At 30.5% G+C, this 16,074-nt stretch overlaps 1 protein-coding gene and 1 pseudogene across 5 annotated transcripts in view; both read left to right on the plus strand.

Moving 5' to 3' along the window:
* The window catches only part of GPHN (gephyrin), a 612,413-nt gene that overhangs the window by 293,826 nt on the left and 302,513 nt on the right, over nt 1-16,074 (plus strand). For all 4 annotated transcript variants that reach the window (XM_081290454.1, XM_081290455.1, XM_081290456.1 and 1 more), the window contains exon 5: nt 14,497-14,591. In XM_081290454.1, the coding sequence (XP_081146580.1) occupies nt 14,497-14,591 (95 nt within the window). The remainder of the gene's footprint in view (nt 1-14,496; nt 14,592-16,074) is intronic.
* LOC308647365 (glycine cleavage system H protein, mitochondrial-like) lies at nt 1,705-2,205 on the plus strand (annotated as a pseudogene). Its single transcript has one exon. The product of its transcript is annotated as a glycine cleavage system H protein, mitochondrial-like (transcript).

A 16,074-nucleotide genomic window follows, 5' to 3' on the forward strand; every position in this document is an offset into this window, starting at 1 on the left:
ATTTAATATTTGCCCTTTTGTGGTTTTTTTGCTTTTTTTCATTTAGTGTAATGCTTATTAGTTTACCCATATTGTAATGTATATGAGAATATTATTCCTTTTTATTACTGAATAATATTCCATTGTATGGATATACAACTATTTGTCTATCTGTTCTTCTATTGATGGACATTCAGATTCTTTCCATCTTTTTCCTATTGGGAATAGTGCTTCAATGAACATTTATATATATATGTATATATATATGTATATGTGTATATATATATATATATATATATATATATATATATATATATATATAAATTTTCAAACTTTTGCTTTTAGTTCCTTTAGTTATATATCTGGAAGTGCTGGATAATATAGTAATTCTATGTTTTGTATTTTAAGGAATCAAACTGTTTAAGCGTTGTATAGTTTTAGCTCTTATATTTAAGTCCTTGATCCATATTGAGTTAATTTCTGTAGATGGTGTGAGCTAGGGGTTTATATTATTATATAGTTAAGAAGACACAGCATTTAAAGTTTTTTACCTTGAAAGTATTACTAGAAATGTTATTGTAAACCTCAAGTACCCATTTTCCTGACATTCGAAAAACTTGTTATTTTCTTTCATCCTACAATTATATCCTAATATTCACAATGTAATCACATGTCATACTGCTTTCTATTAATCATTCTGACAGGCATTCACTACAGCCAAACAACACTAATGGAGACATTTTTTAAGCTAATGAGACTTCATCAAATAATGTCATTAGATAAAAATAAAATAAAAAGACTGCAATATAATATGGAAATCATTGTAAGTGATAAGGCAACTGACACTTCTTTACTGAGAGGTATCTTTGCTTCAAAAAGAGCAATGGAAACATTGTTTTGATTTTGTGCTATGCATATACAATTGGCCTCATCTCTGCTCTACACAAACTCAAACAATTGTTCTACATCAAAATACACTTTAGATGGTTAGGAAGAGCAGATGCACATGTCAGTGTTACATCCTATAATTATGTATTTAACTTGCTTTTATTCAAATTAAAGTGAAAATAAATTTCAGTAGTACCTTGGTTTCCAGCATCTGTCAATTAATAAAGTAGCTGTTGCAATGTATTAGGAAATGAAAGGAGAAAGAGTGGAAGAGTTGAAAGAAGGAAGTGTGGGGGTGTCATGAGTAATTCAATCAAAACTTTAATGAACAGGTAATTCCTCTCTTTCTCCTCTGTTATTTAAGGTATATCATGACACAGGATTAAAAATAAAATCCCAATTCCTTCTATAAAGGTAACAAACCCTTAATTCCAAAATGAAATAAAGATAACAAGGAGACTATAGGCCTAATAACATATGAAGATTATATGTAGAAATAGTAAAATAATATACAAAAACATGAAACAGCAACAAGTTTTTATTTAATACTCATCATTCACCAAGTAAGATTTATTTTAAGAATTCAAGGACAGTAATTTTAGACACCCTCTAATTCCATTTATATCATTATTAGGTAAATCACAAAAATAATACAGTCATCTGCGTGTAAGCCAAAAAGGTATAAAATTCAGTATAATTTTTCTGGAAAAACACATAGTGAATTAGAATTTTTTAAAATTGTAAACATGATAAAAATTTTTAATCACAAAAACCAACAAATAGGGCAGAGGCGCTGTGAGTGACCCTCTGTACCCTTGCAAATATGGTGCTGAGAGCATGCAGAGCTTGCTAACTGTGGCCTGCAGCCTGCATGCAGCCCCTGCGCCCTCTGTGCTCTGCCTGCCTAGAGGGTGAGGATGGGCGCTGTTCTGAAGCTGTGCATGGGACCTGCTCTGCTCTCCTTCGGTAAATTCACAGAGAAACAGGAATGGGATAACTACAGAAAATGGTATTGGAACAGTGGGAATCAGCAATTTTGCACAGGAAGCTCTGGGAGATGTTGTTTATTGTAGTCTGCCTGAAGTTGAGACAAAATTGAAAAAACAAGATGAGTTTGGTGCTTTGGAAAATGTGAAAGCTGCCAGTGAACTCTATTCTCCTCTATCAGGAGCAGTAACTGAAATTAATGAGGCACTTGCAAAAAACCCAAGGCTTGTGAACAAATCTTGTTATAAAGATGATTGGCTGATAAAGATGACACTGAGTGACCCTTCAGAACTAGATGACCTAATGAGTGAAGAAGCATATGAGAAATATGTAAAATCTATTGAGGAGTGAAAATGACACCCTAAATAAACTAGTGTGGAATAACTGCAGGAGTTGTCTTAAATTAGTGGTGTATATAAGATTTAAAAACCTACTCTCAGCACTGCTACTTGAAGAAGATACCCCTTAACTTCCCAATGACTGCAGATAAAAACAATATGCATCTTTTTTACAATTCCTTGTGATTTTTAGAGTAGGTACTAGGCTGATATCAGAATTTATGAAATTATCTGTGGTAAAAACTACTTATAAAAAGTATGTAATTCAAGGATAGTCTTATTATAAGCCTAATATAATATTGTAACTTGCTTACATCCATCCCTGGACCTGTGTCAATATACTTAATGATCTTCCATTGGAAAAAACTGGGCATGGAGAAAAGTGAGTGTTGTACCTTGTCAGAAGAACAGTACTCTTAGTTTTATAATGTACTGCATTTACTGGTGTGATTTTTATACACTGAAACAGCAGCATGCAACAAAATAAGAAATAAAATATTCAACTTCATTTAAAAAAACAGCAAATATAAAAAAGCTGAAGCAATAGAGGAGATGAATTCTTATTGAAGTTAGAAATAACAGATAGTTACTGTCACCATTATTTAACTGTTCTAGAAAGTTTGTCCATCACAATATATCAATACAAGAGAAGACATTTGAATATTATAAAGAAGAAACCAGACTGCATTTATATATAAGATTTCCTATGATAAAACCCAAAAGAATGAATTGAAAAAGGATTTGAATGACTTGGTGGCTATATTTTATTTTATGGCAATTCACATACGGATATTACCTAAATTAATTGCAGGCCAATAGAAAATACAATAAAGAATTCATTTACAATAGCAAGGGGAAAAAAGGAAACTTCACAATACCTAAGACTAAGCTTAAGAAATTTACCAGAAATAAATAAATCTTCTAGGTGAACACAAAATATAACTTGAATGATTAGGGCAACATAAAATGTTCTTAGACACAATTGTTCATTTGAAATTATATGCCTTAAATTATTGATTAATTTAATATAATCCACAATTTTTGGAGGAGAGGAATATACAAAGGCAATTCTAAATGTCCTTTAATAAGAACAAATTTATAAAAATAGCTAGTGGACTATGGGAGGGTTGGTTTATAGTGAAACAGTGAGAAGGCTTCATTCTATTAGATGTGAAAATGGAACAGGCACAGTGATTAAAATATTTCATACATTACAAGAAAATGAATTAGTACATAAATACAACCAAATGGTATTTCATTAACATGCCTATGTGTTATATTAGAACTTAACATTTGTAAATCTGATTTTCAAAAATCACTGGGAGAAAGGATCATTTAATAAAAGGTATTTTAAAAAGTGACTATCAATTTTGGTGGAAATGGTTGATTATATAACAAAAAATTAAGCTATAGGTGGATTAAATATTTAAATATTAAAAATTATGAGTCTAAGCATATAGAAGGAAAAAAGTTATAAATAAACAGCCTCAGCAGTGAATATATATATGTGTAAGTGTGTGTGTGTATGAATCAATAGAACTAGTCATTTCTATCCGTTCTGACAAGAAAACAGAATTTTTTAATGCCAATAGGGGCAACCAATTTCTTCCTTTTTACTCCCATCCTGTCTTCTGCCCTAACAAAGTCACTTTTCAGTTGCATATGGTCCTCATCTAAAGAACCCAATCCATACCTTGATGCTCCATTTTTGAGGTATAATTTGTTCTGTTCAAGAAATGTACTCTGTTTTCATTTCTCAATGTCAAATGTAGTAGACTAGATAGGCCTTCTTTGAATAGTGAACTGCCTTATTTTTATTCTTAAGCATCATAGTCTGGATGTTCTGAAATAGAGATTAAATTCCTGATTCTGAGGTTTCAGATCAGTATTATAAAACACACACACACACACTCTTAAAATTATGTTTTTTTGAAAAAACTCAATATAGAATAAAATGTTTCAGCTTAGAGTATATATTAAAAGCTTATATTTTTAAAGAAGTGTTTTGTTTTGTTTTTTAGGTTCTTTGAATTTCTGGAGTTTTGCCTTCTTTTAGTGGCAAAGTTTAAATGTACTTCTTTTTTAAAGTTTTTAAAAATTAGTCTTCTGATTATTTTTAAGTCCTTTGTTATTACTGTTTGAAATAAATGTAAAAGTGTTTTTCACCTAACAGGTCAAGTTTAGTTAATAAATAATCTTTAGTGTGTATAGCAGAACACTGACAAGTTGACTGGGACATTGCATCTTTGAGTTTCCCTATTTCAACGTGTCTTGTCTTATTTCCATCCTAACAAGGAAAAAAAAATAGGCTGCTACTTTTTTTCACTGCTATATTTTTAGTGCATGGTTGTTATAGTAACTTAAAAATTGATATAAACTTGGGTTTGGGGATTTAACTTAGCAGCAGAGTGCTTGCCAAATACATGCAAGGCCCAGAGTTTGGTCCTCGCCCTGAAAAAAAAATAAACAATGTAAACTTATTTGACTTACTGATTTGAACTCCTTACCACAAGTACTTATGGACACTTGTTTGTATATTTTCATCTTTACTCAAGTACATAATTACATTGCTATTTTCCATCGGACTTAAAGTAAAAAGCTACTTTTATTCTTCACAAGATATTTTTAAGCTTCTAACATTCTTTTCCCAGTCTACCTTTTGAGAGGTTTTGTAGTAATGCCCAAGGCTGTGTTCTTGGCAATTGTTGTCTCCAAAATTGCTACTACTTCATAAATCTTTTAAATTTTTAAGGTTGTTGTTGACATGGTGCATCCTTCAGGTATCTTCAAATTAACTACATACACTCAGAAACCATATAGCTTCAATTCTATGGTGCTTATAATAGAACTAATCAGTTTTTATAATTAGTTTGACTCCAGTTCACAACAGAGGTGACTTTACATATGTGTGTCGGTATAAGTAGTAGTACACAGTATTTGTTGAGCTATGTATTAAGAGTGATTCTAAGGTCCTATGTGTTCTAACACATTTAAGCCAAATACAAATATCCTTCCTATGTCTGAATAGGGTGCTTTACAAACTTAAAATATAAAATATTTTAGATTAACAGGTTAAGGTCAGAATTGGTGTCTACAGGTCTAAATTTCCTTCTGGAATTTTCTGTTGATTTACACTGTGGCTCTGGATTAGTAAAGAATTTATTGGTTCTTCTATTTCTTCACTTATAAAAAGAGAAGTAATAAATCACATATCCTCTTATTACACAAGATAGAAATGTTAACTATTTAAATAAAGAATATCTACTGGTATATTTAAAGAAAGAAACCATAAATAAAAACTTTAATATCAATATTTCTTTTATTACTGAATTATGCAGCTAAATAATGATGTTTATACTTAGCTACCCAATACAGTGTAAAAGAGAAATAAGTGTTTTAGTGCATTGTAAGTTTATGTGACATATAATGTTATCATACTAGCATTAAGAATGTTGTGAGATTTAGTTAACCAAAAATGCTTTATTGTGATAATACTTTCAACTTATTGGAAGGGTAGCAAATATCATTGCCTTCTTTCTACAAATGGAAATCTGAGAAAAAAAATGCAGGAGACATAAGAATAAAAGCTGATATTCATATAATATATGAATAATGATGGACTATTAGATAATTAAATTACAAATCAGGAACAAAAAATCTGATAACAAAGTGAGAGACGAGTAGAATTAAAATCAGTCTTTCCATGAGAAAACCTGCAGAAAGCAAATTATTTAATTCAATTTACAGTATGTCATAGCTTCCAAATATGTATGTATATCTATTTTGTTAAGCTTATCGCAAGGTGATAAGAAGTTCTGTGCCCATTTTTCTTGCTTCTAAGAAGTACTATAACCATTTTCTTTTGCCCAATTGTCCCCCAATTTTAAAAACTAGTGAGGCTGATATGAGATGACAAAATGCAATACCTTAAATAATAATTATAATAATATATATTATATTTTATTATATATTATATATTTTAATTTTTCTCCTTTCTAAGCAGTTCTGCTCATGCCACTTCCCTTACCTCACCTATTTAATGTTTCTCTCACTTTATCACATATGACTGTTTTGAATTCAGTTTTGCAGAAAGGAAACTTCAGATATAATAGTTACATGTTTTCAATATGGATGCTTTCATTAAAAGGCCACCACTGAGAATTATCACATCTCAGGACAAAAAAAAAATTTTAGATTTTATAAAATCATTTTGCAATAAGCCATTTGTAAATAGTACTTATAAGCCTAAGGAAGGACTGTGTTTCCTTTGTTCTAAATTAACATGTTTAAGCACTGCCTGAATAATAATATATCAAGAATCCAATGTATAGATTGTTTTAGGGTAGCCATTGTATTGAGTAAATGTTACAACCACAAAACAAAATAAAAGAAAACTCCACAGTGCCTAGATCAAAAAAAGGTTGGTCATATATTAATCAGTTCACTGGTCAGACAGTAGCCTTTCAGAACAATATCAAATTGGATTACCTTTCAACCTCATATTTTTTTACCACAGCTTTATTGAGGTATAAATAACAAAAAGGGCATATATTTATGATGTACTATGTGATGTTTTGATTTTATACGTGCACAGAAACACACACACATTGTGAAATGATTCCCACAGTTAAGCTAATTAACCTGTGTTCATTACCTCACATATCTTTTTTGTTGATGTGTGTTGAGAACATTTGAGATCTGCTGTCTTAGCGATTTGCAGGTATATAACACAGTATTATTAACTGTAATCACCCTGTTGTAGATTAAAGTTCCCAAACATTTTTTTCCATATCTCTGTATAACTTTTGAGGAAATGAGTAACACATTTTTTCTATGTAGACTGAAAGGCATACATATCCAACACCCTATCATTGTTGTTTTTATATGATACTGAAAATGAATAATGTATATGCTAATTATTTATAGAAATGTCAATATTCTTTCACCTTTTCCTGAAGTTAGAAATAAGATAATTCTACTTATATGAGCAGAATATGAAGATAAGTAGTCTCATGAAAATGTCTTCTAAAAAGTAATTTACTCATCTGAGTTTCCAGGTTTTTTGTTTGATAATTTGATTATAAAATTAATGAAATAAAGAAATAAAATAATATGAAAAACAAGTCTATGTATTAAGAGAACCATTTTAATGCAAAAGAATGTTGACTTCTAAACATTAGCAAACAAGGTGAGACTTTTCATAAAGTGAAAAGGCATTTGGAAATCTTTTAATCAGCCTTAAATATTGTACAAAGCCATATTATTTCTCAGCAAGCCCAACAACCTGGTTTTACTCCAACATTGAAGTCATTTTGTTGAGCTAAGTAAACTAGTTGACTGTTTTAAGGGCCATGCTATAATCATAAAGATAGATAATTACCTTTAAACACTGGAAGCTTACCTAGCTAGTTTGAACTAAGACAAACTTTGAAAACAATTGACTCAACTCATCATCTTTTGCTCACCGCACAGTATATGTTCATTGAATGCCACATAAAATGAAATTGACTACAGTACTCAAATTTCTGGTCTCTTTTTCTTGCTTTCTTGTCTCCTCTGACCTTTCATTACATCTGGATCTTATTTACATATTGTGAAACTTGAACTAAAAACAAAACGGAGTATCTCTTTTCACACAAAAAGTTTTTTGCTTCTTCCAGGAGCTGAAGGTATAAATTTTTAAGAACTTTAAAACTCCAAAGAAAAGGTATACATTAGCAAAAAGATTATATTTCCCAAGTAAATTTGGGATACTGTTTTTTTAAGTTAAAAAAATATTTTAATCTCATACAGAAACTTTAAATTACCTTGATTTCCTGGATGTATCTTTTCTTTCTTTCTAGCAGTAGTTTTTCCACATTCAGTCATTTATTATGACTATCTAGAGAATAGATTGGTTGAAACAAATATGAAAATAATGAAATCTACAAATCAATTGTTTAAATTAAAGTAGATTCAATATTGCTATTGTAGTAGCGTGACTATTTCTTTTCTGGTGTGTTTCCTAAATGAGAATAGAAAGGAGATTTATAGCTGACACTCCTTGAACATTCCTGGATGTCCTATATGTAAATTTTATCCATCATGTGTAGTCCCAAGAAAAAAATACTTTAAGGATAGCTTTAGTATATCATAGGATTCTTACTTGATCAGCCTCAGAATTGTTAGTTTATTATAATCTTTTTTAAATATAAAATTAAATTATTTGCCTTAATGGAAAGAAGTAATGAAATATAACTCAGTAAACTGCCTATTTTCATCTTATTTATTTTTTCGCTAGGTCTATATTTGACTCTGATGAAGGATTCTCACATTTATAGAGTATCTGTGAAGATTAGACCAAGTGATATACATTGTTCACTTCATTCCTTCCATAAGCAGCATGACTTTCAAAATGTTGTAGATCAAACTAAACCTCACTGTTCTGGACACTGCTTATTCCAAAAAACTGATGTCTGAACTTTAAAAATTAATAATTTATAATTTTAAAAATGAGATATAGAACTTTAATCTAGTTAAGAAAAATAATTTGTCCTAAGACCAGCATCACAAACATCACCAGGGAAAGTTTTAGAAATGTACATTTTGAGGCCTGTCAGACATTGTGAATTAGAATATGTGAGAGTGGAGCCAAAAAACTTATGTTTTAGCAAGGCCTCTAGAAAATTATGATGCATACTGAAGTTTTAGAACCACTGCTCTAAGCATGTCTCACCTTAATAATGTAACAAAGTTGTTAGTAGTCATTCGCTGGAGTTTCAAAGATAGTCTTTGCTATTTATGTTTATTTAATCAACAGAGCATTGTAATAATTGTTAGAAGGAAATTGTATTAAATTTACATAGTCAGGTAACATATATATTTATATAAATCACAAATTATTCTGCTATATTAATAAAAGTATATCCATATAATTAAGTAAAGCACTATACTAAATTATTTTTCACAAAGAATCACTGTGCATGTAAGAAATGTATACATATTTAGATTTAGCTACCCTTTTTTTATATATGTATTTAAACATCATTGCCTGTTAGCAATAACTTTTTAAGGTCATTTTTTCCCCTGAAGTTAAAAAGTGAACATGCACCTCATCAACAAGCTCTCTCAGCTACAGAACCCACTGTTTATGACACCATTTTTGCAACTTACCAGTCTTTGAAGGATCTTTATGATTTGAATGTTATCTTCAGAGTGTCAAGAAAAATATCACAACTGTGTGCTTTTTTTCATATGTATTTGCAACTTTCAGAGTTAAGAAAATATTTAGAGGTTAAAAATAAAAGCCATTTAAAGAGAGCAGCTAGATCAAACTAAACCTCACTATTCTGGACACTGCTTATTCCAAAAACCTGATATCTGAATTTTATAAATTAATAATATATGATTATTAATTTATTATTATAATTAATAATTATTTTCATAAGAAAATGAGATGTCAAACTTTTTTTAATGGTATCTTTGTATTTATTTTGACAAACCCATGACAGCATCATTCTGTTCCTTAATAGACAAACATAGAGATGTCAAACTTTAAGCTAATTAAGAACAATGATTTAAAAGTTTTAATAGCATCTCTTTGCCATTGATAATGAATAATCTTTTGATAATGAATACTTGCTATCTGCACATTAACTGTCACAGATAACCTTTATTCATATTGTACTAATACATGTGATTGAAAAGGCTGTGTTCTTAAAACCATTCTTCTGTTTGGATTTTCTATCAATTTACACAGGTATTTTTCTCTTGTTTCATCCTAAATTAAGTTTTATTCTTTTTGCTCTTTGCCTTCTAGTTGTGCCTCCCCACTTAAAGCTTATAGAACTTTGCACTCTCCTCTTGCTCTCTTGTCCATCTTCCAATCCCACCTCATTAGGCTGGTTTTCCTTAATGTAGATTGCACTATTTCCATGTACTGCTTCCTGCCCTGCAATTACCAATGCTCTTAAACTAGGATTTCAGCTCTCCATTCATTATGCCTTCATCTTTGGATAGCAACAACTGTTTCTATGTGGTTTGTGGATTTTCATATTATTCCTGTTCTCTGGTATGATCAAACTTGTAAAGTGGTAAGTTGAATTGCAAAGTAGAAACACATAAAAGATTGATGTGTATCGAATACCTACCATGTGCTAGGTGACTTACTTAATTTAGTTCTCAACCCTCTTAAACAATATAGATATGTTTTATTATTATGTATATTTTACTTATAAGTACACTACAGTTCAGAAAAGTTAAATATTTTCTTCTAGCTCACAGAGCACCTAAGTAAAGCCAGGTTTCAAATCTAAGTAGGTTCATTTATTGATTCATTTCCTTATTCAACAAACATTTATTGAGTACATACTATGTGATGGTCATGGCCCTAGGTTCTGTGGCAGATCCAACATCCACTCTCTTGGACATTATCTATGTCTGACTTCACAGATGGTGATCTTTCTGCTACACCAGACAGCTTAAGAAGAACAGAAAATAAAAACAGGAAAAAAAGGTGTTCTGTTGTTTTCTGGAATAGACACAGTTGCTACCCATGTAAGAAAGACTGTATTTGTAAGAATACCCTATTGTATGTAGTCCTGTAGAGAATTTTGACATTCTGCTTCTCCCACCATGTCACCACTTTTAGCACTAATGCCTTTCAATGAATGGCATCACTACAATATATATTTTTCTTTTATGTTCTAAAATACACAAAATCTGTGTCTGTAGGCTCAAATTCTCTAGAAGATTTTAAGACAGAATTAATGATCCTTCCAGAAGTATGTTTTTAAAAAGATGAAAAACTCTATATAAAGAATATACACATTCATCAATCCACCCATTCATACATTTTTTATACCCTGAAAAATATTTATGATGGCTTACCCAAATAAACACAACAGAATTTTTTGAAATACCAACATGAAAAATAGGACAAGAGAAAATAAAATGAAACTAGGTTGTGTTTAATAAGCCTACTGAAAAATATCCATAGATTTTTCTGTTTATCAGAGTAACTTGATTCATGAGCATCATAATTTAAACTAGTAGCACAGAAGAATATTCATATCTTGTTATGACACTTTAAAGGAAATTTCGCCTGTATGTATTTCTAAGGAGGATCACAGTATAACATGGTGAACAATGACTTCAAGTAATGCATAATGTAAATAAGAATTTCACTGAGCAATTTTATTAGATCCAATTGCATATCAAAAAAAATCAAAGTTCAATAAGATAATTCTATGAAAAATAAAAATAGATATTCCAGGCAGATGACTTTTCAGTGACCTCAGAACAAAACATGGTATATTTTTATAGGATTTAGAAAAATTAATAAATTGCAATTGTTAGGCAATTTTTATTGTGCTAGTCTGGGAATACATCATTTTATGTGGATCTCTGTAGTCATATTTTGTTTCAGCAAAATACCTGAGGTTGGATATTTTATAAAGAAAAGAAGTTTGTAGTTCATAGTTTTGGAGGCCCAAAGCCCAAAATTGAACGGCCCTGTCTGTTTAGCCTCTGATGAGGGCTCCCTTGACTGCATCAAAACACAGAAGAGGAGCAGAAACTGCTCTTTATAGAAGGGATCACACAGCAAAACTGAAAGCCATAAAGGCAATGGTCAAGCTCAGTCTTTTCATAACTAATTTTCTCAAGAAACAACTCCAGGAGACCAGGATTAATCCATCCTGAAACAGTACCCCCCAGTGATCTAATTTCCTCACACTGAATAACACATCTTAAATTTTGACTGACTTTAAAATTCTGAATCTTCCTGGGGGTGGGGAGGGGGGAGTCCATAGCAATCTCCAAACTTATCAAATGTCAGCCACTGCTTATATGGATGACTTTTTCAAGTACATAGTGAAGTATTTATCCAGACAGCTCCTTTTATATTGTTCTCATTCTTATTATGCTTGATTTGGAGGCTCTAAGATTTTAGAAATTATAAGCCTTAATAAAGCATTTTATAGCATAGAAATAGTGTTCCTTCTCAAGAAGACTCAAAATCATAATAGATATTACTAACACAATGTTTAGATAGTACTAGGTCAACACAAACTTAACTGATGGCAACTCACTTTCAAACTTAAGAATTTAAGGTTTCTAGGCTGGGATAGTAGCTTAGTAATAGAACACTTGCCTAGCACATATGAGGTACTGGATTCTATTCAATACCACATAAAAATAAATAAATAAAATAAAGGTATTGTGAACATGTGCAACCAAAAAAAAAACTTTATAAAAAAAATAAGAATTTAAAGTTTTCTTTTCTGTTGCCTGATGGCCTCTCTATTTAAACAGGTTTGGTTGAGAAGTATTCTTTGTTAGTTTTCTTTTAAAATTTCTGCTGTTGTTAAATACTGCACGTGCTGGGATTTGGTAAACCAGAAGATTGTATCAATTTTAGTAGTCCTGTATTCTATATAATTTTAAGGGGTGCGGGCTGGGGATGGCTCAAGTGTAGCGTGCTCGCCTAGCATGCATGAGACACTGGGTTCAATTTTTAGCACCACATAAATGTAAAATAAAGATATTGTGTCCACCTAAAAAAAACCTAAAAAACAATAATATTTGAAAAAAAATTTAAGAGGTGAACTAATAATTTATGTGTTCTAAAAGTTTGTTTATAACATCAATTAGCATATAATACATATTTGCATTTTCACTGCTTTATCAAGTCCTCAATTTTTGCCCAGAAAATTTTTTTACGAGAGCTACAATCTTATTTAGAACTGTCACTCTATGTCTAATGAATATAAAATATCAATATATTCCTATATAGAGATATAAAATATCTCTATATTCCTTTATTTACTGGAATACTTTATTTTGCAAGCTTTGTTCCTTTGTTGCTTTCAATTATTGTAAATTGTTTCACTTATATAAAACAAGACTAGAAATGGATTAAGTCATGTTTTTGACCCCCTACATTTAGCCTAAAATGTATCTTTACCATTGTATTACAACATATAGGTGTACTTCATTTTATGGAGCTTCAATTTATTGTGCTACATGAATTATTTGTTTTACAATTTGAAGATTTGTGGCAACTCTGCCTCAAGCAAGTCTACTAGCAGCATTTTTCTAATAGCATGTATTCACTTCATATCTGTCACATTTTGGGAATTCTTGCAATAATCCAAACTTTTTTATTATTATTATACCTATTGATCAGTCAGCAGCCATCAGTATCAATGCAACACCCTCAACCAGCAAAACGTTCAGATGATCATTAGCATTTTTAGCAAGAAAATATTTTTGAATTATATACTGTTTTAGATGTAAGGCTATTTATACTTAATAGATAATAGGATAGTGTAAACCTACTTTCATATGCACTAACAAACCAAAAACTTTGTGTGATTTTATTAAGATATTTACTTTATTGCAGTTATCTGGCACAAAATCTGGACTGTCTCCCAGGTGTGCCTTTATACCTGTCCTTAGAAAATGTAGTTTTCCTTTCTCCTTCACTGGCTTCTTACAGGTTTACCTTATCCTTATCTTAAAAATGTACTGTCCTAAATTTCCTAATATATACAGCCTATCATTTCATTAATTCTTTTTAAAAAATCAGATGGTTAATTTATATTGATATCAATGATAAATGGAGAGTTTTTCTTCGAGCCTGTGCATGGGTAAAGTTGACTTGATAACTTCTTGTCCCTTTAAATTATGTTATAAAATCATAGAAGTAGGAGGGATATAAGATGATCTCAGGTTTTCATGGACTAATTATTTCTAGAGTACTAGGCAAAGAAAAATGCCCACCTTTCTTACCCTGTAAAAATCTATTGAACTATTAATAACACTCTGAGACTTCATTTTTGGAATTTAGTTATTAAGCAAAATGTGATTTCTATCAAATACTATTGAAACCAAAGGAATATGATAAGATTGCTACTATAAAAGTTATCTGGGTGTTTTTTTTTTGGGGGGGGGGGTGGTCCTTACCTTTAATTCAGTGATCCTGAAAAAAATACAGATGCTTGAGGAATTACAAAGTATGGTTTATAATAAGCCTCGGTTATGGGCTGAGGTTGTGGCTCAGTGGTAGTGCACTTGCCTGGCATGTGTGAGGCAATTGGGTTCAATTATTAGCACCACATTAAATAAATAAATAGATAAATAAATAAATATCTGTCAACAACTAATATATATATATATATATATATATATATATATATATATATATATATATATATATATAAAGAAAGCCTGGGTTATAATTATCTTTTAGTGAATTTACTACTCTGCCTTCCTTCTTTTTTGGCTAATTTCACTCAGTTTGCTATTTAATCTTTAATTACAGGCCACAAAAGAAGTAATAGAACGGGAAGCGCCAGGGATGGCCCTGGCAATGCTGATGGGATCACTTAATGTTACACCTCTGGGCATGCTCTCTAGGTAAGAAAGTAACCAATATGTTACAAAGAAAGTTAATTCCAGACCACTACGCAGTATAACCCAGCTGATAAGTGTAAGAAACTTTAGTCACAACACTTAAGTTCACACCTTTTTTCCTGGTTTCAGTTTTAGTATGTTGTCTAGCTAGATCTCGGCCATTTTCAATTTCTGGGTTTTGGTTTTGTTTGGGTTTTTTTAATTTTTTTAAATTTTTCTTTTCTTTTTTTGCATATTATGTTAAAACCTTTAGAGAATATTGATTACAATCATGAAAGAAAAATTCAATTCATGTTTATAATCTCTTGGCAATTGGTACATTTAAATTATTATATTAATAATATATACTTTCATTAAATTATATAGTTTAAATTGTACCTTCATTGACATCCATCTTCAATCTGATGACTAAGTTGTTACTATTTTAGCAACTCTTAGATTAAAATCTCCTAAGTGAGTATAATATACATCATTTAAGATGGAACTAACAGCTTAGTCAGAATCTGTTGATTTAATGACCATTGATTAATAAACACTTGATCTCAGAGCAACCATAAAATGCACAGCAACTTTATGATTTCAGAATTTCTTAATCATTTATAGCCATTTACATCCTGTATGCAGTATGGATGTAAAGGTAAATGTACCCATTTAATTGTATGGGATGTGATTCATGATGTTCTTTTGGTTACTTAATTTATATTCCATCAATGTCAGCTGCTACAGGAGAATGTAAACGGTGCATTAATTACTATATTCTCTTTACTTCACATGTACTATATAACATTAAATTTAGTAAGAATAACTCAAGAGTTAATATAGCATTGTAGAGATTTTATATGTAAAAGTCCATGCCAGAGTTTAAGGAATTCAAGTTGATTCTTTTATATCTTTTTTTAAAAACCCTTACTGATATTACCTATACCTTTGTAGTCCAGGGTTATATTTGATCTCTTTTTTCCTATGTAATTAAGTAGAGGTTTTGAAACATAAAAAGAACTTTTACTGGTATACAAGATATAATCAAGAAATAACTAATCTTCATCTCTTATTAATTTTTTGTAATAACATTTTAATTCAGGAGGCATAATAATATACTTATTTGCCAGGTGCCATAATAAACATGAGGGATTATAAGGATAGAAAGAAAAATAAGACATGATCCTTACCTTAAGGTAAACAGTTTAACTGAGGATCCAACAGTTTAACTGAAGAAATTTTTATTCACAACTGTTAAGATAAACCTTTAACATAAGGATAGCTTTCTTGATATAGTATAGAAATAACCACTTTTTTTTTTCTTATTGAAAGGCTTTTCTGGGTTAGTCTCTCACCTTTCTATAGCCCCATAATTACTGAGCACTGCCCTGCTGAATGTGAAAAGTTAATTGGCAGGAGCTACTTCTAAGTATTTTGGAATAAATCAATCATCTTTTTCCTGAAGGTTTTGAAAATGTATATACATATATATTTAATAATATGTATT

This window comes from Spermophilus citellus (genome assembly GCF_964194105.1).
Source record: "Spermophilus citellus genome assembly, chromosome: 4".
Lineage (NCBI taxonomy): Eukaryota > Metazoa > Chordata > Mammalia > Rodentia > Sciuridae > Spermophilus > Spermophilus citellus.